Here is a 25833-nt window from a genome sequence, read left to right on the forward strand (position 1 = left end):
TACTTGTTTATCTGACACAAAAAATTATATAGCCTAAAAAAAAGAGATTTTGTATATAAAATCTGGCGAAGTAACATAAGACTGATTTTGCACAATAAAATAAATGAGAAGTCAAAACGCCTATGGTGTAGTCCTGCAGAGAGAAAAATACTTGTGAACATAGATCCCTGAAATTACTTCCTTCAGCTAGGTGCTCTACGGCCATGGATATTGACATGGCATTCTCTGTAGGGTAAGAAACTTAGACACCAGTAACTGCATGTACACAAACACTACTGACTGCATGGATATGGAACTCGAAAGCAACACCTCACAAATTTTACTATGGTAAAGGGCAGGCTATAGGTGACCCAATAACCTACATCCACTCCAAGAGAAATTGCAAAGGACACAGGCAAACTCCTCTTGGCAGCAGCAGTGTAACGTGGAAATGGCTAAAAAATGTGGGAAAATCATGGGAAAATTTTTTTCAACAAAGGAAATGTGGGAGCACAAATATGGGAGCAAACTGTTCAAGGAGGTGGCAGGATCACTGTGTTYGGGCATTTCCATAACTTCCCTGTGTAAGCCACTGCTGACCTGATCTAGAGCTGGCAACAGCCTAGCTTTGAGTGGGAAATTGGACAAAACTACTTCCAGAAATCTTTCCAAACACTTCATGTGGGTGTGTCAACAAGGTCTTTGGAAATACATTTCACCTCATTTACTGCAGCCCAAGGCCACAGATGCTGTCAAATGCTGTGGTTCAGCTGTCACACAGTAGCATATCAAGCACATAGCACACCAGTCTAAACTTTGGAAATTAACAAAAATTAATAACACCAAATGAACAACACTTTGGAATGAAAAGAATCGCTTATAATTATGATCCTTTTGTGCTGGTAACATACTCTGTAAAGCCTGCAGGTCTTGATTTTACTCTTCAGAAACCAAGAGGATTGTCTGCCTCTCTCCCCAATACTGCAGGAGAGAATATCTGTAAATACAACCCATGTGTATTCTACTTCCATCTCATTCCTTTGTGGAATGAGCAACTGTAGGGTTTTTTGTTGGCTTTTGTAAGACTTCTGCAGTGCTGGGCTGCAGAATGTTACAACCCTGAAATCTCCCCTGTGGAGTAAGGTAGGTCTGCATGTGAAAACTGCCTCAGTACTTTGAAGATGATAWATTCTCTCCTTACAAGAAGAAAAAATGAAGTTGTCTTATTTCATCTGACATTATGTTTTTCTGTGTCTAATTTATAATATGCTTCCCGTTAGCTGCTTAAGGACCAGCTGCTCTGGACAAGAGGTTTGAAAGGATGCCTAAGATACTGCCTTCCTTATTTTAAGATCCATCTTATTTCTGATAACTCTGCATTCTATAAAATCCTTATAAAACTTTTTTTTTTTTTAAAGCCATACGGTTCAGATACAGCATTGATGACACACTGCAACAGCTTCTAGTTTTAATGTTCTTCCTATCAGTCCAGCAAACTTCATCCAAGGTTGATTTAATGAACCATGGAGAWGTTTTCACCTCAGAAATGTTTTCTTAGTATACACAAAAAGACTGAAATACTAGGTCTGGAATGGTTCCTTTCTCATTCCAATTAAAATCACTGAAACCTGAGAAGTATTGAAAGACTTTTGCTGATTGCAGAAATACATACAAATTATATCACAATATAGGACCTCTGAGAACTTTTGTAAGCAATAACATCTTAGATTTTGGAGATGTTGGGCAGACCTAGACCTACCACCCACTAGTGAGATTATCAGTGTTTTCTTAACATTCAGCAAGCATTGTTCTCATTAAGATAAGCAGTTCTTGTTCATTCTAGGGATTTCTTTTAATGAACAGCTGATGCAGATGATTGTGCATGTGYAGCAATTCTTCTACCTGCAGATTCAATACTTAAAAAAATTATAAAGTTAAAACACACTCCTCAGTACTATTGTAACTCCTCAGTCAGTGTCTGAATGGAAAACATCTGAAAAATGGAGAGAAAAGACAATCTATATCTCTATATAGTGCTAGTAATAAACAAATCTATATAGACTAGTATGTATGGGGTCATTAATTCATATCATTAATCCTACATACCACAGATACTATAGTTTCTCTGGAATTTGGAACTATGATAGTCTTTGCAAATATTCCTTTAATTTCCAGCCTATGTAGGATCAAATCAAAAGTCTATTTCTCAGTTTTGAATCAAATCAAAAGTCCCAAAATTAAATAAAATTCTAACTCACCAACATTTCTACAAYTACGACAAAACTCCACATATCTGACTCTGTGCACTCCAAATGGAGCCCCATTCCACCTACTGCTCTTATTTAGGCTTTACTTGAAACTAGAAAACCTTTCAGTAGTTTAGAGTTTTGCTAGAAAGCGTTTCATGAAGGAGTAACTTAAGTCCCATAAAAAACTAGATAAGCAATAAGCAGAAAATAGGAAAAAAAACATATTAAATTAAAATTAATTAATTAAGGCTGGAATTTCTTTGCCTATGTGCGATTTTACCATAGCATATTTTTTACATAAGAAATATTGATGTCATGAAGAAGCAAGCAAGAAAAGGAAGAAAAACATATACAATTTTGTACATACTGAGTACTGCAGCTTTGATTCTGAATTCATTTCATTCATTTAAATTGTTTACAAAAGGTGATATCAGGGCCTAAAGGACAAAGCAAGTGCAAAAATGTGAATGAGTAGAAAGAAAAAGCTAATTTTCCATGATGCGGAGCTTCTAAATACAAAAATGTGTAAGTCCACAGTAGAAAGGTGGTGTTTTTGAAATCCTTCATTTTTCCTTTTTTAAACAATAGTAAGTTATTTAAATAGCAAGTAAATGATTTAAGTCATCAAAAGAATCTATCATTCAAACACTGCAGCAGTTCTTCATGAGCGCCGATTTTTTGACAGGTGTCCCAGCCAGGCTGGTTACTGACCTCGTATCATCTTCACTGTCACTTCGTTTTCTCACTTCCCTGTAAATAAATAAATAAATAAACAGGGACAAAGCTCAATAAACTTACTTCTATTCATGTTCACTATTTCATTTCTCTCAGCATATCTTATACTGCACGCTATCATTATTACTTTACTTTCCAAGTTCAATTCATACTTTGTGTAAAACAGCATACAAATAAATACATATGAATAAACAAAACTTTCAGCACATGTCTCTATCATGGAATCAAATATAATGACCTGATAAATGAACTGAAATTCATATTTTGAAAGAATTTGTTTAATTATATGCAAAAATATGTAAAGTATATTAAAACTTATAAATACTCACATATATATTAAAAAAAGAATTAAGAAAGTAWATCCATGTATCTCATTAAAATGTCATTCACCAGACAGGTTTAAAAATGTGACTTTCATATGTAAGCYCCAGTATTGAGATAGTAAGATGGTAAGACTCTAAGTAGTCTGTGTGTTTATGTCCAAAATGTACGTTTTATAAAACAGAGCAGATGAATTTATTTGAAAACAGAAACACAGCTGCTTACCGAGCAAGATGAAGAACTGCTTCTACAATATTAGAACCATCTTTAGCACTTGTTTCACAAAATAATGCATTGTAAGTCTGCAAACAGAAAATAAAATGTTAMGCCAGCATAGCCTATATGGTTTTATCTAGATATTTTAATTTACAAATGGTTGCCTACATAACTCCAGATAATTATTACACATCCACTTAAATGAATACAATTCATTTTGGTCATCTTCATTCTCTACTACAGTCACCTTAATATTGCAAAAAAAATTTAATTTTATTATTATAGTTTCCTAAGCTCACAATATTTGGGTAACAGACCGAGTTAGAAACAAACCACAGTCTCACCTTARATCTCTTGCTCTCCAGACGGCAAAACAGGAAGTGAGCTACTGGGAGAGCTTACTAAAGACACATTGTCATTCTTTATCCTGTCAAGGGGTATTCTAGCTTAAACAGAAATATTACTCAGTACATAATGGACAAGGTATCCGCCCTAGTACAATCATTTGATTGTCAATGCATTGTCCAGGCACTCCATACCCTATTGTCCACCTGTCCTGCAAAATACAGGACACAGGTCAGAAATATGGGGGGAAAAAAACACATATAAATACTTTCATTTATAGCAGGTAGTTCCTCATCCCCTTTTTTTTTCTGCAGACGTGCAGGAACAAAAGTGTCTTGAAGATGAAAATATGTCACTCAAACAGAACAGGAACAGGTTAGATGGAGAGCCTCAACCCTCATACTGATTTGGACAATTCTTCTCTGAAGGCATAAAAGATCACTCTCCCAGCTCACACATCTTTTTTTTCCCCATAAAAACTGAAGAATAGGCCAGCCAATAATGAAGGCCAGGTCAGTGGACATKGGGTGAAATTTCAGTCAGATCACACAGTCAATAGAGTAACTGATGAAAAATACCCAGTAATACTGATTAAATGTCAAAGCAATGACCAGAAAACGACTTTTGCTTACTAACATTTCATGTAGTTTTCAGTTTAAAGCTCCCTGGAACAATTTATACTGAAAACATAGAAATTACCATTGCCAGCTTTTCTCCACAGTTAATAGGCACACATTTTTGTCCTTGCTCTGTAACTGCTTCACGGAGATCTGCTTTGTTTCCCACCATCATAATTGGAATATTCTCGTGGGTTGCATCCTGTAAWGCACATTTTATTTTCTTATTGCAGGAACACTCAGAATACAAAAATATCACTGATACTGTCATGTAACATAAGTAAATAATCATACACACTAGGCATGCTACCAAACAAAAATATTTTATAAATCATGATGAGAGGTTTTCATTATAAAGTCTATAATTTAAACAGCGGCTTAAACATGAATTGGCAAAGATGATCATGTGTTCTCATAAGCCATCACAGCTGACAGGAAATTTCATGTGTCCAATTATTCTAGTGGAAACAGTCACTATATTTAAATGCTATATGACTAACTAACAACAGAAAAAGAGATCAATTCTTTTACTGTAATATTAAAAAAAAAAAAAAGCTTTCAGAAGAGGAAATTAAGTTCTTGCTAGTCATTTTCCCTATTAAATGCATTTGATATAGAAAGAATAGGAAGAAAAACTTTTTCTTTAAATCTATTCAGAGAAGCAAAGAAAATATAATAGATATCATTTATATATTAGCAAAAAAAATACTGAAAATTTCACTTGGACTATAGCCAACTTACCGAATATAACATGTTTTAACAAGCAGAGAAAAACAGGAATACTGCAAACATCTAGGAGGGGTATCTGAAACCATCTAGGATTCATATTCATTTCCAAAGTAAGTTTTTGGAAGCTGTGATTACATGATACTATTTTATACAATACATCACAATGCACCAGTTTTACAACTGATTGAATTGTCAGGATACAGTTTAATACCCTGAGAAACTCCTTTTTGCTTGCACTTCTATTAGACTTTCCATTTTGGATAAATGAATTATAAAGTTATGAAAGTTATTCAGGCTCTATAAATCAAGCCAGTCTCTCTAAAAAAGACTCTGAAATTCTGAACCAAAAAATGATTTTCTCAGTGGAAATATTCACTTCTGTACATTAAAGAATAAGGTAACAATGCAGTGAAATACAGCTTGCAAGTTGTACATACTTTAAGGTTCTTACCTCAATCATATCCACCCATTCTCGTACATTAAGAAAACTTCTTTCACATGTTACATCATATAACAGTAAGACACCATCTGCTCTTCTAAAGTATGATTTAGCAATACTTCGAAATCTTTTAGGAAAAAAAAAAGAAGAYGTAAGTCATTTACAAAGAAAAAAAATTTACTTCCACAACATTAACAACATAGCATTACTTGGTTACAATACTAAATAGATTTGTTGCACCCATCTTCTGTGTTTTATCACAGCTGAATTTTTACAAAAGTTTTTGAAAATTACTTAAACAAATCTACAAATGCTCTATAAAAACCCATAAGATTCCATGCTAATTACCAAATACTTTTTTGAAGTTTGACTACTAAACTAAAAAAAAAAAATCTACAGATATACTGTTATCAAGTTACAAAGAGTTGTCCCTTCCATTATCATAAATGAAAAATGGCAAGTAGACATTTATGTTATTTAAGAAATATTCTTCACAAACTTATCATGCAGCAGGAGTGTAACTGGGTCTCTRCTTCATTCAATCCACTCACTTTGACAGAAGTAAAAACATATGATCCAATACAGAACATAACCTGTGGACAAATTAAACTGACTTTGCCAGTGTCAGAGTGAGCTCTAAAGTACCAATGGCACTACTTGTATAAAGAAGTTATAGTTCTTCACTGGTGAGGATGTCATAGGATTTTGTGGAAATCCAGCCACAATAATTTGAAGAACCCTGACATACATTAAATTCAAATCTGTTATATAACTCCCCAGCGTCTTTACAGGAAGACAGAAGATATTTCATTCACTGAATACGATGAAAATCAGGATCAGGAATTTTGGGGGAAGTGGTCATGAAAATCGCTAAGGTGGAGCATGCTCAGAAATGCAAGTCTATAAGGGCAAAGAAAGCAATAGAAAAAGCAAAGTTCTCCTACAACATCTTATCAAACTAATCTAAGACAGGGAATCACAAAATCATATGGTTGGAAAAGACCTTCAAGAGCGAGTGCAACCGCAAGCCCCTCAGCGTCCTGCCTGCTACGCCGAGCCCCTAAGCACCTCATCTACACACTTCTTGAACGCTACCAGGGACGGTGACTCCACCGCTGCCCTAGGCAGCCTGTTCCAAGGCTTCACCATGTAGAAATCCTTTCTAATGTCTAACCTGAACCTCCCTTGGCACAGCTTGAGGCCATTTCTCCTGTCCTAAGAGAGACATGTGGACATAATTTATTAATGTTGACTCTCAACCAGTACTCCATGCATAGATAAGAAGTAATCTTTAACACATCACCACAGTGAACAGATAAACGCTCCGCCTGTCTCTGTCACAGCAGAACAAAATCACATCTCTATGCAGACACACGTGGCCAATACTGATCTACCTACAATAAGGTCATGTAATATTTTTTGCCCTTTTTTTTGCACTTAGATGAAAAAAGGTAAACGCCATTTAGAAACAACACAAATGAAATTACTGATGTTGTAGAGAATCACTAACCTCTCTTGCCCGGCTGTGTCCCACAGTTGTAGTACTGTAGGTTCTCCATCCACAACTAATCTTTTCATTTGAAAATCCACACCTGAAAGAACGTGTACAGTCTAATCAATAAATCTTTAAAAATGCAGTAACATTTACAGATACACAGAAAATAAAGAGCAATGTTCCATATAAAAGGGCACAATTGTTATTTCAAGTGATATCTCTTTCAATAAATTGTGAAATTTCAATAGTTCCTTTAACCCTGAAATACAATAATACCCTGAATATAGGAATTAATATTCCATTTGATTAAAAAAAAAAAAAAAGGAATGTTTTGCCTACATGTTTTTCTCAGAAGCACTGAAATAAATCTGGTGTTATGACAAAGGAACAGTAAGATTCCTCTTTATTTTACCAAATAGTTTTGTGGAAAAACATAAAGTCTACTTTTTGAAACATTTTATTTCAAACATCAATGAAAAAATCAACTGCAACAAAAATCCCAACTCAAAAGAAATAAAATAAATATACACAGCTATCATTTCACTACAAGATGAAAATTTACTGTTTGGAATCAATAAGACAAGTTTGTTAGGTGWTGGTTATAGTAATATACATAGAAATCCACCCAGCAGCTTATAAACTAAAGCTTCAATAACATTTTGAAGAAATGGAGATCAGGAGTAGAATCAAAAAACTCAAAAGTCTGAAAGATTAAAAAAGCAGGAAAGAGCTGAGATTAAAGGACAGCAACAGAAAATGCAAAAAAAAATTCTAAACAAGTTCTAAAATATCACAATATCACAGTAAAACTTCCTTTATTGGTGCTTTGCATTGTTCTGAAACAGATTTTGTGCTTTATACAGGCAAACTAAATTGAAGTAGTAYCCTTCCCTCTAATTAGCAGTAACACACTTGCAGGCTTTAGTTGTCGTTTAGATGTTACAGGGTGAGAAACTGCAGGTGTATAGTCAGAAAATTCTTGAGGATCACAGAGCTTGTTCTTTCCACTAATCACTGCTGCTGAATACTATTAAAACTCACTTTAGCAGTTTGAGAAGAAAACAACATACCTAGGGTTGCACTGGTATTGCTTCGAAATTCATTCTTGCAAAGTCTCATAAGGAAGCTGGATTTCCCCACTGCTGCATCTCCAGCAAGAACTATCTTGTACGCTTTCTCTGAGCTCRGGTATTTTGGAGCACATTCCCTTACATCTGACTGAAAAATAAAAAGGATTTATCTCATTCACTCATTTAAGAAATCTCACAATATAATTCTGGGTATTTTTTTTGTTTGTTTGTTTTGTTTTGTTTTTTTTCATAACTGGTTACCTGAGGCGGAATAGCAGATATGTATTTCCTCGTGGAAGCTATCGAGCTGCTTCGACTTACGGGTTGTGAAGGTTTCCAGTCTAATATAGTACTGCTGTTGTCAGGACTGTATGCTTCCTCATCTCTGATCTCCGGAACCTGAATGTACAGGGCAGTTTGATAGCTCCAGTGAGTAAAGTATGTTTTAAGTATACAGTATGCTTTAARTATGCTTGTTTGGTCTTTTTTTTTGTTTCTCCTTTTTTTGGAAAGACAGAACTAAGACTGAATGAAATGTCTCTTTTTAGCAGCTTAGATCATATACAGATAACAGAAGTTTTTATTCATGAAGGCAAAGTTTTACAAAGTTTACTTTTTAACTAGAAAATAGACTTAAACAGGGGGTTTAAAAACCTTTAAAAGTACAAATTGCATTTTGAAAAGCAAATTACCAATTGAATTCTAACCAAATGATTAAAACAAGTTTGCTTTTTTTAATACAGCTTTATAAGAATAAAATTCTACAGAAAAGTTATCAGCATTGTGATGCTATGCACATTGTGATGTGCATTGAAATGCACATAACTGAAATACTTAGGGCAAAGATCCTTTTCACTTAAAACAAACAAACAAAYAAATAAATAAATAAATAAAWRAAAGCTGATTCCAGCCAAAGTTGTTCTTAGAAATGCAGTAAGTCTAGCACTTACATCAGTATCAGAAGCATCACCACCAAAGCTGTCTTGCATACACTGTGGCCTTTGAATAATCCTTTGATGCCTGTATTCCACTTCCGAATCATATTCATTGGAGTCTCTCAGGGTAGACAAACCACTGTCGAAACAGCTCTCAGGTAAGCTGTCAGCATCACAGTTTATCCTTTGCATAGGGTCACAAAGAGCTAAAGAATCATAATCTTCATCCACACAAGATGAATGAGATGATCTAGTAGGAAATATTAAAAAAAAAAAAATTACAATTCTTTTAACAAAATCTAATGCATTCCTAAATGGTCAACAGATAGAAATGCCAGCTACATATTGTAAGCAATATGTCACTAACCTATTTTGCCTTCTCTCTTAAAGAGTCTTTTCTATTATATCTCTTCATGTTCAGATTTGTTTATATAATCTCTCATTGACAATCACTTCCCAAGATTACAAATGAAGACTTGCTCATATTTACAGTAACTTTTAAAGAGAGTCAGAAAATAAAGTACTGTCATGATACTAAAGGCAGAAAAATCATACTTCAGTGCTGAGGGTTTTGCTAATGTTGCATATGGGAAATTACCTTGGTTTGCCATATTTAATTTATATAAATACATCCATCTCTTATCTCACAGCTTGATGCACTGACCAATCAGTTAACACTACAAATGCTCCTGATACAAACACTACAAAAACACTACAGAACAGGACGCAAAGGAGATCAAAATCTCAGCAAGGCACAAGGTACAGAAACAAGCTTTGCCTCACAAGTTACTTGACTGTGTAAAACTTAAAGCATTAATTTTATGAACCTTGTAATTTACAAGGTACCTTTTTTGGCTAATTTGATAAGGTGGCCTGTCTGCCTTGTTGTAACCAGTTTTGAATAGACACAGCATTCAGGATGAGATGGTATGTCACTGTCCCTACCACAGCAAGGAAACAGGGCAAAGGCAAAACTTAGCAGATCCAGAACACAGAAAAAGCTCTCTCATCCACGTGAAGAATTTTGCTCATGCCAGAAAGGACTAGATGTTACTCATTAGAATAAAGAGGCAAGACAAGGAATATTTTTGACTGGTGTTTCTGTCAAGGAAACAGTTAACTAAACACACTGCCCCTAGTTGTAAGCAACCTATTAAGCCTTCTTACCTCAACTCACAAAAATATGTAAAATGTCCACTGAGGATAGGAGAGCTCTCTGTGAAAAGACTCTCACAGTCCTTTAACAACAACTTGTCGAGAGCCCAAAGTCGGGGAGGAGCTTTCCATTGCCCATATACCATTTCCTCCRTGCACCAATTGGGAAATCCAAGAATTCAACTTCTGCAGCTGATGTTAATCACTCAAAGTTGTCAACCCCACTTTCATAGCGGATGGTAATATCCACCACCTTTGCATGGGTTCCTTTCACCATTATCAAATCTGGTTTGAAGAGTTCATTGTTGTTATCTCTGAGATCGGATTCTGTAAAAATCTCCCATGCCAGTCTCTTTGCCTCTTCTGCCAGCAAGCCAAACAATTGTTACATCTTTTAGTCTTAGACAGCAGGACAGTAACCAATTATATATGACCAAGATTCCCATTCTGCTGGACAGTGCCTGCACTCCTCGGTGCATCCTCACCCAATCCATGGGTCAAAAATTCCCAACTAGAATAAACATTGGCCTGTACTTGGATGGCCATTATTGGTTTACAGTGAGCAATGCCCCAATTATGAAYTGTCCAATCGTTGCTTACAGGATTGTTTTAAATATTTCTAATACCTTAAAACCTGAAGTACTATATAGAAGTCCATTTTTTCCCACTCTCTTCTTCAAAGTAACATCTTTTTTTTTGATCTGGATATCATAATATGTAAGGATACTTAAACGGTGGCAGCAATGACRGTATGGTTTACAGAGAAGAAGAAAAAGCTTTTATCTGTGCAAAAGTAGTGGCAGAGAAGAAAGATGATCAGAGGGAATCTTTAAAGAATAAAGCTCTTTAAAAAGTGTATTATGGTGGCAATCATTACTCAGTTCCTGCAGCGAGAGTAGGAAAGACACAAACTAAAATGAGGTTAAAAAAAAAAAGTCTCAAAGCCTTGGTAGATAGAAGGAAACCAGTTTGGCCCTTTCTTTGGTAATGAATAGGTAGGACTGAACTGTTTCAACAGTTAAGGTCAAGGAAAGTAAAGATCCTTGCAARGGTAGCTTGCTGCTGGAGTCAGGTGTGCCCAACACAACATTACCCTACAGAAGGGCACATTGAGGGGATTCTCAGGATTGTGAAGCTGTTAATGAGTCCTGTATAATTCTTTCCTGCAAATGACTAACCAGAGATATTAGAGGCAACATTTTTTTTACTGCAACAACATTCAGGACTGCCTTATTTCCACATTCACAGCATACTATATATTCATGTAAGCAAGCGTTATTTTGCTTAGAAATACTGCAACGTCCACCCTACTTGCATCCAAGCACCCACAAACCTACAGCAAATCATTCAAATATGAAAAAGGGACAGGCTTTAATAAAGTTAAGCTGGTCAGGCATTCCCTGAAATAAAGTTCTTTATTAGTCAATTTTCAACATCACTGAAGCATGGCTTCCAAGATGGCAATTTCATATGTGCTTAAAGCAGCTTAGACTAAGACATATTATGTAACTAAAAAAATATACTTAGGAATGTAATTGCTTAAAGCATAATAAAATGCAAATCAGTATTTCTGTGCAATGATCTGATGTTAGGAGACAGAGTTCTGTATGTGAACAAGGTATTTGGGGAAATTCATTTTCACTCTCTACTTCGATGCTACTAAATTGTGCCAGTTATGAGTAAGTTTTATCCCCAGTACATAAATTTCTTTTCTGAAGATACTTGTATTTCTCACTTCCATTCAAATGCAAAAAAAWTGCACCAAACAGCAGATACTAATAAATATTCTCAAAGAAGAGTATCAATAATCCTCCTAAATACRTTTTACTCACTCCTTCCCTAGAAACCTCAGAAAATTATTCAGTCCACAGTACAGCTTAGTAATAGACACATCTTTCAAAATTTGCAGAGTATCCAGTATAAGGGAACAGGTTTTAACTACACTCTGCAGAAGGATTCAGTTTATGGCAAGTAAAATTTTATAGCCAGCAAACATATTTTTCACATGAAGATCACAGAGTTAGTAACAGTACTGAATGAATTTGGGTATTATTAGCATAAAATGAAAGTCGACTTAATCATTATAAAAAATATTGTTCCTACAAGAAAAATATAAAACACAGGCTACRTACGAACTCTATTCAGAATTTCTGTAGAGTTTGAAATAACACCAAAGGAATAAGATAAAACAATATCTTCAGTAAAACACATAGTTTTAATGGCAGTACCAGCCACTAAAAAAATAAATAAAAATGGTGTTCTAGAGCATCTAAGGCAGASAGCAGCACAACTGAGGACAACAACAGTCTTTGCAGTGAATTGAGGAAGTTCTGATCGATTACTTCAGTCCAGTAAGTATAAAACCAAAGTAGCTCTGATCATTTGCATTTAGACAACTTTCTGATCTCTGTGTCTCTTATTCTGTTAATATTCAACCTACAACTCCTGCAAATCACAAGGAGATGACGTTGCTATTTATTTGAAGAATTACACACAAATTTTCACCTTTGTAAAAATTATTACATAGGAAAAAAAATTGACAAGGAGGCAAAAAGATATGAATAAAGAGTACTTTGTTTTCCAAGTACTGAGAAAAATACTTAATAAGAGCCCTCAGAACTCTTTTGGCACTTGAAGGTCAGGAGAGAGACTGATAAACAAATGAAAATCAAAATAATCTAAGATCAAACCAKAATTGGTTGAATTCTGTATAATATCATTAGTTAGCACTGAAAAGAGTTGGCCTGAGCTATGTGAAGTCATTAAAAGATTGATTTCAGTTGACTGAAAGTTGAAAGGTTGAAAAGTTGATTTCAGTACACTTTGGATCCAATGCTGTGGATCAGTATTTTTTTTTCCTGAATCAAATTATTCTGTGATCTAACAGTATTTGCTCTTCTAGGATATTTGCATTTTTATGTTCTTTTAAGATTAGTAAAAATCAAAACTGCCTTACCTGTCATAGCGTGGGTTTAGAGGTGATTGTCCACCACTACATTTGGGACTGCTTCTAGAAATGGTATTTCCTGGTGAGGTATTTGCTAGCCGCTGCAACAGACACATAACAAGTACATGTTAGGTTTGATAAAAGCAGTTTAAGCATCCAGATTTGTCATGATAAAAGTGTAAATCCTCAAAACTACTACTGCACATTTTCATATTTATTCAACTGCTTATTTTTAATTAATTCTCTTCCTACAAATGCTATTGGATTRCATTGCACTACATGTAGCACATTATACCTTTCACTTAGGCTCATCTGACGGTCACTCAATGACAAAAAAACAGCATTCCCCACGAAAAAGTGATGTCAATGACTATTCCTCTGGCACGATGAAATAATGAACTTGGAAGAGTCATATTTATTGATCACATAAGAGGATTTTCCTTGTGTTTTTTAAAAGATGGCCAGTACATACATATTGATAACTAAGATGGAAAAGGAAATGTCACTAGTGGAGACAGCTATGGTAGAGATACTTTCTGGTTCTTCAATAGGATTGTGGAGAAGAGTGATCTCAACTGACAGTCTGTGACAAAGTCTTTCATGCATTTGCCCTCGCACCTTTAAATTCATTCTGAGAATTCAGCTTCTTCTCTTTTTTTCTGTAACTTTCATTATGTTTCAGGGAAGAGAAGAAAGAAAYAGTATCTCTTGCTGCCTCTGTAGTGAACCTCTGGGAGACTATATCGGAAAAAGACTCCCTCATTCACTAACGTGGTATGCTGGAAACACACAACCAGTGCTATTTTCCTCCTTTCTGACCAGTATTGTCAGACTCCAATTGTCTCTATTGTTCCASCTCTGTCTTTCTGAAACAATTGACTGGTTTTCCAGTGACATAAGCCTTGCCTAATAATTGGTTTTGGAGTTAAAAAGCTTTTCTAGTATGAAAAAATAGCAAACTAAGATAGGCATTTTCATTGTCTTCAATCCTTCCATGCTCTGGTTTGGAGAACAGTAGCCTGTAACTGTTAAATAGACCTTGATATAACAGAGATAGTGACAAACAATCTGAGCTCCTCTGCTACCAGTGGTCCCTGCCTTCCTTTTGTTCAGTAGCTTGCCTTCATAAAGGCAAGAAGACTTTGCTAAGAGGACAGCAGTTTCCTAAGAAAGCATATTTTCAATTTGTAGAGCACTTCCAATAAACCAAAYAAACACATTCACTTCAGTGCAAAGGAAACAGACGGCTCACCTCATCAGATATATTTAGCCACTGCATACAAAAAACTACCATTTTCTAAAGCACCTCAGAAAGTATTTGTGCTCTAACATAAGCCATGGCATTTTGCCAAATCCAAGCAAACTAACTAAACCACTTAGCTGAAGATGAATTTACTGAAAAGAACCAATGAAAATGTACCAAAGTACAAACAAATTTGCTTTCAAAGAATTACTTGTAAAATCTCCTAGTAAAACGTAAATATATGTTTTATAATAATAATTAGATATTAGATTCAAAAATTATATTGCTTAATAAATCAATTAAAATATATAAGTAGTATTAAAATACAGTATAGCTACATACCAGTGATCTGTTGTACTTGCTGAAACTGTTTTCCAGTGCACTTCTCAATCCATCATTGCTGTCATGTAGTTTCCTATTAGCTGATCTAATAGAGAAACACAGTCTAATTTGGAAAAGTACACCAAAGACAATCTTAATATATAACTTATAGCAAAGTAAATCTGAAAAAAATATGTATCAAAAAACTTTTTTTTCCCCTTAGTTGAGTTCTAAGGAGTAATTTGAGACAGAACTATGTTGCTGTATCTATTAAAATTATTGTAGACTAAAAAAAAGCTCACTGAGAATTTTAAACTCAAGTAATAGCTTAGGAAACACTGTTTCACTTTACACCTATGTGATATAACACAGTGTCAGCTGATGAAAAGTAGATAAAACTCAAAAAAAAGCTGTAACAAACCACGACAGGGCAGTAAACTTGAACAGCCATTTTGAGATAAAATATGAGTGCACTTTAATGGTTGCTGAGAATGCTAAGGTGTTCAAGCTACAGCAAGTTCAGCTACCTGAGAAAAACAAAGATTACGATAAAGAAACTAACTAAAGATACAATACTATTCACTGCGATGCCCCTTGAAAACAAAAAATATATTTGGGAGTGTCTTCTTCAGCAATGCACACACTTAGTACTTTCAGCTAATGATAAGAAGGGGAGTTACTCCAGCAATGCAGTCAATAAAATAGAAGCCAAGTAATAATAATGAAAATAGCACAGGTCTCATTCAGGTTATTACAAACAGACTAATACTAATGAAGCAGCGGGGAAAAAAAAAAAAAAAAAGAAACAAACAAACAACAAAAAAAACAGTTACTGACTCAGAAGTCACACACTTCCAAATACTGAATTCAAGAAAGTGCCAGTTTTGGCTAATCCTTTTGGGTCAGTTAAATCAGTGAAGAGTTCTGCTTAAAAAGATAATGGCATTAGATAATCCTCTATGTCTCTGTTTAACAAGAAGAGAGGAAAAAAATAGAAAAATGTTTTAGAAAGCATATGGAGGCATCATCGACATACTGCTAAAAACTTTCATGCAGAAAACAAAAAACACCCTGTGCACAGTTTTTTGGGTAAAAAAAGAAAATCAAGAAGGCAATTAATGTCACTCCAAATGAATGCAGATTTCTAGAAGTGAGGTTTTGAAGAGAAATCATGTAATATGCCATTTTTCCCTTTTGAAAGAACAGCATGGAAGAAAGCAAAACTTAGATGGCAGAGCAATTGTTCTTCTCACATGAGCAATCAGCACAACAATACAGGATCACAAACTTAAGATAAAATGATACACATTTTTAAGGTATTTTCTATAAGAAYTAAGGTAATTTCCATATTTGACTTCAATTTTTTTCTCAACTTCCATCCAAATATTCTACATAGCTGGAAAATTGTTTACCCCTGAACAGTTTTGGATAAAATCTGTTTAAAAAGTATGAATTGTTGTTAACTTACTGAAGCATTTCAATTTGTCTTTCCAGGTTATCTCTGTCTTCAGTATACTCTCGAATCATTTCTAGATCTCTGTAAAAAAAAAAAGTTACTCTTTATAAAGGTCCTTTCACTGTTTTTATGCTTTATTATGCTTATACTTTATTATGCATTACAAGAGGACAAAACTCAACAGTCAATGTTTTTGAAAGGCAGTAAATATACTGGTGAAAAGGTATGTTTTCAGATATTTTTGAATATAGATTTTTCTCTTTATACATTTCAGATTGCTGAAATATATTAAAAACCATTTTATGCAGAAGAAAACAATTTGATAAATTTGCTGATGTCAGACAGCATATGTCAACAAAAACTGACTGAATATAATAGAACTGTAAAACTGTCATATAGATACCATTGAAAAAATATGATTATACAGACGCAGCTCTTGTTTGCTTTCAGAAAAATATAGTTGAGACTGTGGGGGAAGATTTTCTAACTTTATTTTCCCTGAAATTCATAGAGCTTTTCATCCAAGTCAAAGTCATGACGGAAAGAAAGGATCTGATACTAAAACTTTTACTCTAATTGAAATATCAGTAAAATTAGTGAGCTTATCTTTATGAGAGTTTCTATCATGTCAAGCACTTGCTCCTTCAGAGACTTCATAATTTAAGTGACCTGTTTTTATGGTGTACTGTGCACATTGTCAATATGCACACTTGTCCATTATGGCAAATTAAGAAAATAAAATTAACTGCATATATAATAATTACAATAGATACTAGAATTATTCCAGCTTTGAAAATATCATGCAAGTATCTTACCTTTCAGTGTTCAAACTCCGATCTACATATTCACTTTTCAAACTATCTAATTCACTCTGTAGAAAAGCTATATTTGTCTGTGCTTCTAAAAGATCTTTCTTAAGTTTCTGATTTTCCTTAAGAAAAAGAGAAAGATATCAGTTAGATGCTGCCAAGTCACTTCTATAGAACACTGACATTTTGTAATGCTAAAATAAAAACCATTAAAATTATGTTAATCAATAAGCTAACATCCAAGAACATTACCGAATATGATTTTTCAATTTCTGCAATCCAAAAATGAGACTAATTCCAAGCCATTTTAAATATTACACCTGCAATGTGTATCCATATAAATAGAACTTTATTCCCCTCACGATGAAGATTCACAGACACCYACCAACAACTTAGAAAACAAATTACTTAGCTTTATCACTGAAACAGCAGGAAAAAAATGTGAAAGAACAATCTATATTGAACATTAAGGCTAAACTAATATGTTAATGAATATCATCTCTTACCATCAACATATCATGCATCCTTTTTTTCAGTTCAACCACATCTTCTCTGTGATTTATGTTCCTGGATTGCTCCTCCAGCTAAAGGAATAACCACATGAACAATTAAGGTATATTCTTTACTGTTTCAATTCAAATAACATAAGAAGTAACTGATGTTGTAATAAATTAATCCTAAATGTGTTTGGCTATGGCAGTTTTTAAAATCTATACACTTCCCTACTGCATAAGTAAGCATCATCTCTTTTAAAAATATCTATCTTCATAATTTACTTTTAACTGAATACTTTAAAACTTAGATTTGTTAGAAGTTTTTATTCTGTGTTACTAGTGACATAAAAGCTAACTTATGAAAAAAAACCTACCACCATCAATGCCAAACCACAGTATTTGTAACACAAGCTTTCATTATTTCTCTTGAGCCTATTCATTTCTATTAATGCTGTAATTTAATAAGGATCTTGATGGTTGTTATGATGTTGCTAACACTTAAAGTAGAAGACAAACATAAAATTAAAACTAGATTACAAAATAACCCCAAACACTATTCACAGCTGACATATTAGTTTATCTTATAGGGTTAAAYAGTAAATGTAAAATTCATTCTAGACTTACATTGAGACTAATAACAACTATTTCTACTTCTGATTTCATTTTGAAATTACAATTTAAATCTACCTCTAACATTAACATTTCCAATATTGACAGAGCTGGAATTGTTTGCCAAAAGACACTACATTACTATAATACAGTACATTACTATATTTGGTCTTGTCAATTTCACCTAATTCTATTAATCGCAAATGCTTAGAAGCAATATAGAAAACCTTTAATTATGTATCAAATAGCAAAAATGTAATTGCAATATTACTATTAACACAGCATAAAACTTCTTTTTATAAAGTTACCTGTCACTAATACACATAAAATTAAAAAGTTAGAGTTGTGACTATCCAGGCACTTCACTAGTCACTTCACTAGTCACTTAGTTGTGACTAAGGCACTTCATTAGGTCAGCATTTCTTACCATATTAAGCTACTTACCTTCTTCAGTTTTTTTATTGTCACCTGAAGATCCCCAACTTCTGTATCATATTGGTGCTTCAGTTCATTCAGTGCTTCTTCAGCTTTTCTTTTCTCCTGTAATATGTTACGTTATTAAGAGTCAAGACAGGTTTCAATGCTTCTTTAAAAAAATGCACCCGTCAATTTGAAAAAGACAGAATTTTTCTCTTTGGTTATTTGTGTAATTTTGTCTTTCTGTTACATCAATAGGCACCTTTCTTRGGATCCGCAGACATTGATTCTAGTATTGCTATTTATGTACGAGTATGAAATAGTCGCAGAAATGAAATACTACGCAGTTGAAAGCAAAAATATGGTTAAACAGTGGTCTTATTTGTGTCATATTCTCCTGTGCTTAGCATTCCCAATGTCTTAAATAAAACTGAAATTCGTTCAGATTTTCCATGTTTGCATTTATATACAAAAAGCCACCCTTCTATGGTTTAAAACACAACATTCTAATAATAACATTGCTGTACCACCACCAGTTATTTATTTATATCTGTCTATCTTTTGAAATTTATCCCTTTTAAATGTTTCAGTATTATAAGCCCAAGTTTTGTTAATAGTAAGTGGATGACAGCATCCTTAACAAACGCAGTTTCATGTAAACTTGGACCAAATATTAAAATTTGTGATTGTTTTAATCAAGCTTAGAGATTTTGAAAGGAAGCAACCTCCAGTACAGTTTTGAATGGACAACAAAAAAATGCTACGTTCTCAGGGCTATGCACAGGCACGCRTTTAACTCGCTCCAGTCACTCCCTGGTATTTAAGTACAGAATTTAACTACAGAAGAACTATTCTGCACTAACACGTGCTGTCAATGAGACAAGCAGGGTTTTTAGGAGGAAACAGACAGACAGGCAGTGACTTTGCTCACAATTCTCTTCTTTCCTATGTTATAATGACACCATGTGTTATAATGATAATCAAAGTAATCAGTTTAGGCTGGATTTTCTTTCTGTTGGCACTCATGTAAATTGCTAACATATGAGTTGGTTGGTAACTATTTGTTTCTTTTAAAGAAAATATATATACACACACACATACATGGATAGGTATCTCAATCTGCAGTTACTATCATGCAGAGAGAGGTGTCGCAGTTGTATGAAATGAGATCATTTTGACAAACAATAGTATTGAGTACAGACACCAGATTAACAGCTTAATACAATCCCACAAAGTAAATATCCTACATTTACTCTCAGGGCGTTTTACTGGGTGGAGTATGTGGAGTTATAAGTTAAATGGAACGCTCAGGAGTAAAAATGTAGAGAGCACTACAAGAAATAAATAACAGCTCATCTTATTTACCTCTAAGCATGAAAGGTGAAAATACCAAATCACATAGAACCATACAATCACAGAATGCTTAAGGTTGGAAGGAACCTCAGAGACCATCTAGTCCAACCCCCCTGCTCACGCAGGGTCACCCAGAGCACGGGGCACAGGGCTCCATACAAGTGGGTTTTAAAGATCTCCAAAGAAGGAGACTGCACAACCTCTCTGGGCAGCCTGTGCCAGGGSTCTGTCACCCTCACTGTCAAGAAATGTTTCCTTAAGTTCCTGTGGAGCTTTTGGTGCCTCAGCTTGTGGCCGTTTCCTCTAGTCCTATCGCTGTCCACCACTGGAAAGAGGCCGCCCCCTCCTCCTCACTGCCTCCCTTGAGGTATTTATACACGCTGATCAGGTCCCCCCTCAGCCTTCTCTTCTCCAGGCTGAACAGGCCCAGCTCCCTCAGCCTTTGCTCATAGGGCAGATGTTCCAGGCCCCTGATCATCCTGGTAGCCCTGCGCTGGACTCTCTCCAGCAGCTCCACATCCCTCTTGTACTGGGGAGCCCAGAACTGGACGCAGTACTCCAGATGTGGCCTCACCAGGGCTGAGTAGAGGSGGATGATCACTTCCCTCGACCTGCTGGAGACGCTCTTCTTAATGCACCCCAGGATCCCGTTGGCCTTCTTGGCCACCAGGGCACACTGCTGCCTCATGGTCAACTTGTTGTTCACCATGACACCCAGGTCTGCGGGGCTGCTCTCCAGCAGGTCCACCCCTAATCTGTACTGGTGTCCGGGGTTATTCCTCCCCAAGTGCAGCAMCCTGCACTTGCCCTTGTTGAACGTCATGAGATTTCTCACCACCCAGTCATCCAGTCTRTCCAGGTCCGTCTGGGGGACATGTCAACGACAATTGAGGACTTAAAACTGATGAAGGTTTCAGGCTCCTCCTTGTCTTTCTTTCTTTCTCTCTTTCTCTTTCTTTCTTTCTCTCTCTCTTTCTCTGCATCAAGCCAAAGAACTGATCTTTCACTTGCATTCAATTGCATTCAATTGCAAACTGCAACGAATTTTACTGAATCATGAAGCATTATTTTTAGAACATGAAAACACTGAATATGAAGGGATAATATATATAACTGCTTTTACATATTGCTATTACATAAATTGTGGATGTTCTTAAATGGATACACATTTCCAAGTCATCTCTTTACAGTACTGTATAAGATTCTTCAATTTTGTTTCCATTTTATGGGAAATAAATTAAACATTCCTTTTTTACAGAAAGGACCTTTTCTAAAACAAAYATATTTGTTTCTTGAATACAAATGTCTACTGTTTCTCTAAAAAGGAAACATATAGCTGAGAGGTATAAGGAAACATTTAGCTGAAAGGAGATATAGCTGAGAATTGCACCATCATTAATTAAATACATTATTATACATGGCTTCTCCTAGAGTGATACATCAACTTTTTTTGCTATTATATTTTATTTGCAGGAAAACCACTGACTCATGTTATGGTAGGAATTTTTCCCTCTGTATAAAAAAGATCAAGTTTGAAACTAATCTGAATAYAGAAACTGATCTGTGGGTTTAATGGTAAGCTCTTCAAAACCAACAAGTTTGCTACTCGCACCTTGCTGCTTCTTATTCTGCAAAGGTTTTGGTTAAAGAACCCATACCAAAATGTTCAGTATACTGTGTGTCCTACCAGAACAATAACGACTTGTAATTATAATTACTTATAATTTATTATTTATAATAAATGTTGATGTTTGAACATTTTACAAGAATTCTTATTCTTTGCATTTTATTTTCCTTTCCAAGTTAGATTTATCATATTTGAATAGTAACAGTTTAGGATTGGTCTACATCTTTCAGTAAAGAGGACTCATATACTTTGCCCTCAGGTCTATATATCGGCTAAAACAATGTCTGAAACTTCAGGGCAGTGAAAGAAGAGAGGTTTCCCATCAATTTCAAGAGGTCCAGACTTTCATATACCTTCATAAAAAATATCTTCCCTTTTGTTTACAGCTCTCAAAAATGTAATTACAGAATCTGAATGTACAAGCAGGAGAAAGAAAAATCACTGCTCTAGGCAAATTCACAAATACACAGATTAAGAACAAATGATCTGACCTTTAATTTCTGCACAAATCCATCTACTATTGGCATAAGAAATAAATTCCATTGTCATTGTTCCAGTCTTTTTCCAATACTGGACTCAGAAACATTCTTCTACTTCATCACTTTATTCAGAATCAAAGATTCACTTGGTCATGAGCTCTTCTAAAGACCGCTGAGAGTTAAATACAAAATACTCACCTCCTTTTTAACTTTATGCTCTGCAGCCTGTATCCGTTGTTCCATCTCTTCCTCGAGCTCACTAAGCTGAACTGCAGCTTTATCCTGAGCTCTAAAATTTAAAAGTAAATACAGGATTATGAATCACCCTTTGGCTTTGTAGAAAATGTATAAAACACATCTGCCTACAGATCTAATTCAAATTAGACAGACATAGAAACAGCTGAATGCTGTCTGAACTTTGGAAGGAATGCATTTGGGAGCCAAAATCACAAACTGTTTTGAAAATACAGGCAAATTAGATTTTAAATAATAGTAGACAATAGATTTTTAGTACGAAATAAATCACATATGCTTTTTAAACGTTAAGTTACAGAGACGTAAGGCCCCCTCTGCTTTTCTATGAATAGATTTCAAAAGGATAACTATAAGATCTTTCGTTACCACACAAAACTTCTATCCCTCTGGTTTAACCTATTTGATTTTGATAGTCATATTGCCAGGTCAAAAATACCAGATAGTTAAAATAGGAAAATACACCCCTTGAAGCTGGTGAAGTAAAAATTTTTTTTGTTAAATGAACTTTTACTACAAATGTATGCTAAAACTCAATGTTACAGCAAAGGAGGAGAAACCAAAATATTTTATATATTATACACATGAACAGAGCTTCAAAAATTTGGTCCAAAATGTAAGTAAGGAATCATCTGCAAGATGCAATATGTACTTAGGAGCTCACAGACTGAGCTCAGAGAGCACAGACTGCTACCTGTTGGCATTGACTCACAGTAGTTTACATAGCCAACTGTGATGGACAAAAAAGTAACTGTGTAGGTGAACTAGAAACAAGAGTTACTATACCTTTTCACAGCAATAGCTAAGGTTTCCATCTCTGTACTTTGAAGTTTGATCTCTCGGATGAAGTTCTTAATGACATGTTCATAAGGCTGGATTAATCTTGGTTCCACTATGTGTATGTTCTGATACAGAACACTGACTTGCTCTTGTCTGAAAGAGACAGACACCACACTGCCTGAAACAATGCTGTATAGAAGGTATGAAAAAGYAGAGTTTTTTCTTTTAACAAGTTAATATAGACTTTGAGCAATCAGCATAGCATTTGCAATTTCCTAAATCATTTTTACTCCTTCATTATAGTATAATTACCATTGCAAAAAAAAATTATTTTAAATCCATTTTTCTTATTTCTTTTGGTGACCTATTAAAAGAGTGCGCCACTGGAGTAACCTATAATATAAATAAGACTTTTGGTGCCTATAATGCTCTAATGTTAATCATTACCTGTGAAGATRACATATAGTAAGAGGCTGCATGTAAACTAAAAATTAATAGGATTGGCAACCTCTTAAGTCGTAATGGACATTGATAGTGTGAAGGCTGAGCATGTTTCCTGTAAGGAAGAAAAAAAAAGAGGAGGAGGTAGCACTACACTGTGGTCTGCTATGTAGAATGCAGCTATCTTGAATACTGAATAGAGGGAACACTACTCTTGCAGGAAAATGGAACAAAGTGTGGCTTGCAAAGTCATCTGGGAATCAGCAGTGCAAAGATTGCTACACACTCAACATTTGACACTTTTTCAGCTGCAGGATTTTGAGTATTTACACCTCTTTCATTGCAGTGGATACAGCATAAGTTGTATGTAAGAAGAAAATATAATGCAGATTTCTGGTTTAAAGAGAATTATTCTGCTTCTGATGACTGCATTCCTAACGTCAGCCCAGCTCTGAATAAAAAAAAAAGAAAAGCCCAATTATCATTCAAAGGATAAGTCATATCTCGTGATGAAAAAAAGTAGTCTCTGTAAATCCTTTAGTTATGAAAAGACTTCCTGAAAGAATTCTTTAAAGTTGCCCCATGAAGGAAAACAATATTCTAGTTCTCCTTTAATCAGACTTGTTTCTACAGATTACATATGATTTTGATTGTCAAAGCTGACAGTTTTGACAAGATACATAAAACACAAAACAGCATCAAGTGTTAACACAATATTACACAGAATAAGGAACTCTTAACTTCTGGTGACACCACTAGTAATGTCACGTAACAGCGTGTGTTCATAGTGACTAGTTTTAATTATCTGRGTTGTAATAAGCCCTTTTGTCAAAAACAAAAATTGTTTGACAAYTGAATTTAGGCAGTCCCAGTCGATACTGAAATTTTGGTTTTGGTTCAGTATCGATACTGACCWATGGTTAATACTGATCATTTTCCAAGGTCTCCTACCTCAGAGATTATTGTTGGCCATGGCCAAGGCCAACAATACATTACATGTTGCCTTCTGCTGATGGACTAGATAACATGCCARTTAGGCCAGCCTTTCCCTACTGTACTTCACATCAGGAGTAGATTACATTTGTGGTGGAATATTGTAATATTTCTGCTTTTTGTTCTCTTTATGAGAACGGCACAGCCACTCCCTCTTGCAGCTTCTTTTCATTAAAGTTTATGGAAAAGCACATAAAAGAAGATAGAAAGTTGTGTCTCCCTACTGCTGTGACTCTACTATACAGCTAAGTCTTCTTTACAATGCAGGTGTCAGAACACARAATAGTTACTGTGAGAATTTATTCTTGCTCCATGATACAAAAACCTCTTTATTTTAATTCTTCTTCCGTAGTCTGGCAATAGCTAGATTCAAGCGTCTCGATGACCCGGTTTTACAGAGCACTAGTCAGGTTTAAGAAGCAAAACAATACTCACAAAATCACTACTATCCAACCTCCTGAAAGGTGCCTGAAAGGAGCCTGAAATCACTTATGCTTTTGCTAAACAGTAATGTACCCATACAAAGTGTGAAGACTGCCTCTGCTATAATCACTCCAAATATCTTTGATGAATTASCAGCAAGCACATCATGGTATATTTTACAGATACACAGGATTTTAGAAGGATGCAGTTACAGCTACTGTTTATCAATATGCCATAGATATTTGATTATTATGAAAAGAATCATTTCAAAATATTTCCTTTCGTATTTTAAGTCATTTGTGATTTCTCCACATACTTCAGTAAACATTAGTGACACTACTGCAGCAGGGCACCTTAGCTGGAACAAATACTGCCCGATTTGTTCGTGTACAGTTTGCCTCAGATATAGGGTATTTCTGTTTCCAAATTCATTCGTTATTCAAAATTACTCGCCGAGGAAGATTTTGTGAATAGATTTCACTCAACTGACCACTGAACACTGAATTTTCACCAGACAAAAGAGGCAACTAAAATGCCTATACTTCCATTTCAGATGAACTTGTAAGAAGTTTCCAGGTTTGCACTTTAAATTAGTTTTCCTTGAAATCAGGAAATTCCCTTTAAATAGATTTAGCCGCACTCCATTAAGTTCCACACTTCCACTGCTCCAAGATACTAACACACAGAAAGGCTTTATTTTGATGTGATGTGATAGAAACTCTTTCACTGCCACTTTCAGGCTCTCCCTAAAATTATCTACTACACATGCCTTTTTGCTGCTGTTCCCAAAAGGTACGGGCACGGCATACTAGAGACCAAAACCAGTACAGCATTCTGGCCACATGCTGTTTTTACTGTGGTGAGATGTTTTATCTCATCAAAAAGGTTATTCAGCCAAAGTATA

At 35.0% G+C, this 25833-nt stretch overlaps 1 protein-coding gene across 1 annotated transcript; it reads right to left on the reverse strand.

The window, feature by feature from the left end:
* Positions 1–1430: 1430 nt before the first annotated feature.
* Positions 1431–23221, reverse strand: LOC112958206 (ras and EF-hand domain-containing protein-like). The gene is made up of 16 exons (XM_026052006.1): positions 23079–23221; positions 22239–22329; positions 18609–18704; positions 17568–17645; positions 17068–17183; positions 16265–16333; positions 14818–14902; positions 13242–13333; positions 9146–9380; positions 8457–8594; positions 8196–8343; positions 7141–7222; positions 5643–5757; positions 4545–4664; positions 3510–3586; positions 1431–2978 (listed from the first exon to the last, which is right to left on the reverse strand). Exons 1-16 carry the CDS (start codon positions 23105–23107, stop codon positions 2870–2872), a joined length of 1680 nt encoding a protein of 559 aa, XP_025907791.1. The 5' UTR covers positions 23108–23221; the 3' UTR covers positions 1431–2869.
* Between the last annotated feature and the right edge of the window lie 2612 nt (positions 23222–25833).

Source organism: Nothoprocta perdicaria, unplaced genomic scaffold (genome assembly GCF_003342845.1).
Source record: "Nothoprocta perdicaria isolate Ctin4 unplaced genomic scaffold, notPer1 scaffold_82, whole genome shotgun sequence".
In the NCBI taxonomy this organism is placed as follows: Eukaryota; Metazoa; Chordata; class Aves; order Tinamiformes; family Tinamidae; genus Nothoprocta; species Nothoprocta perdicaria.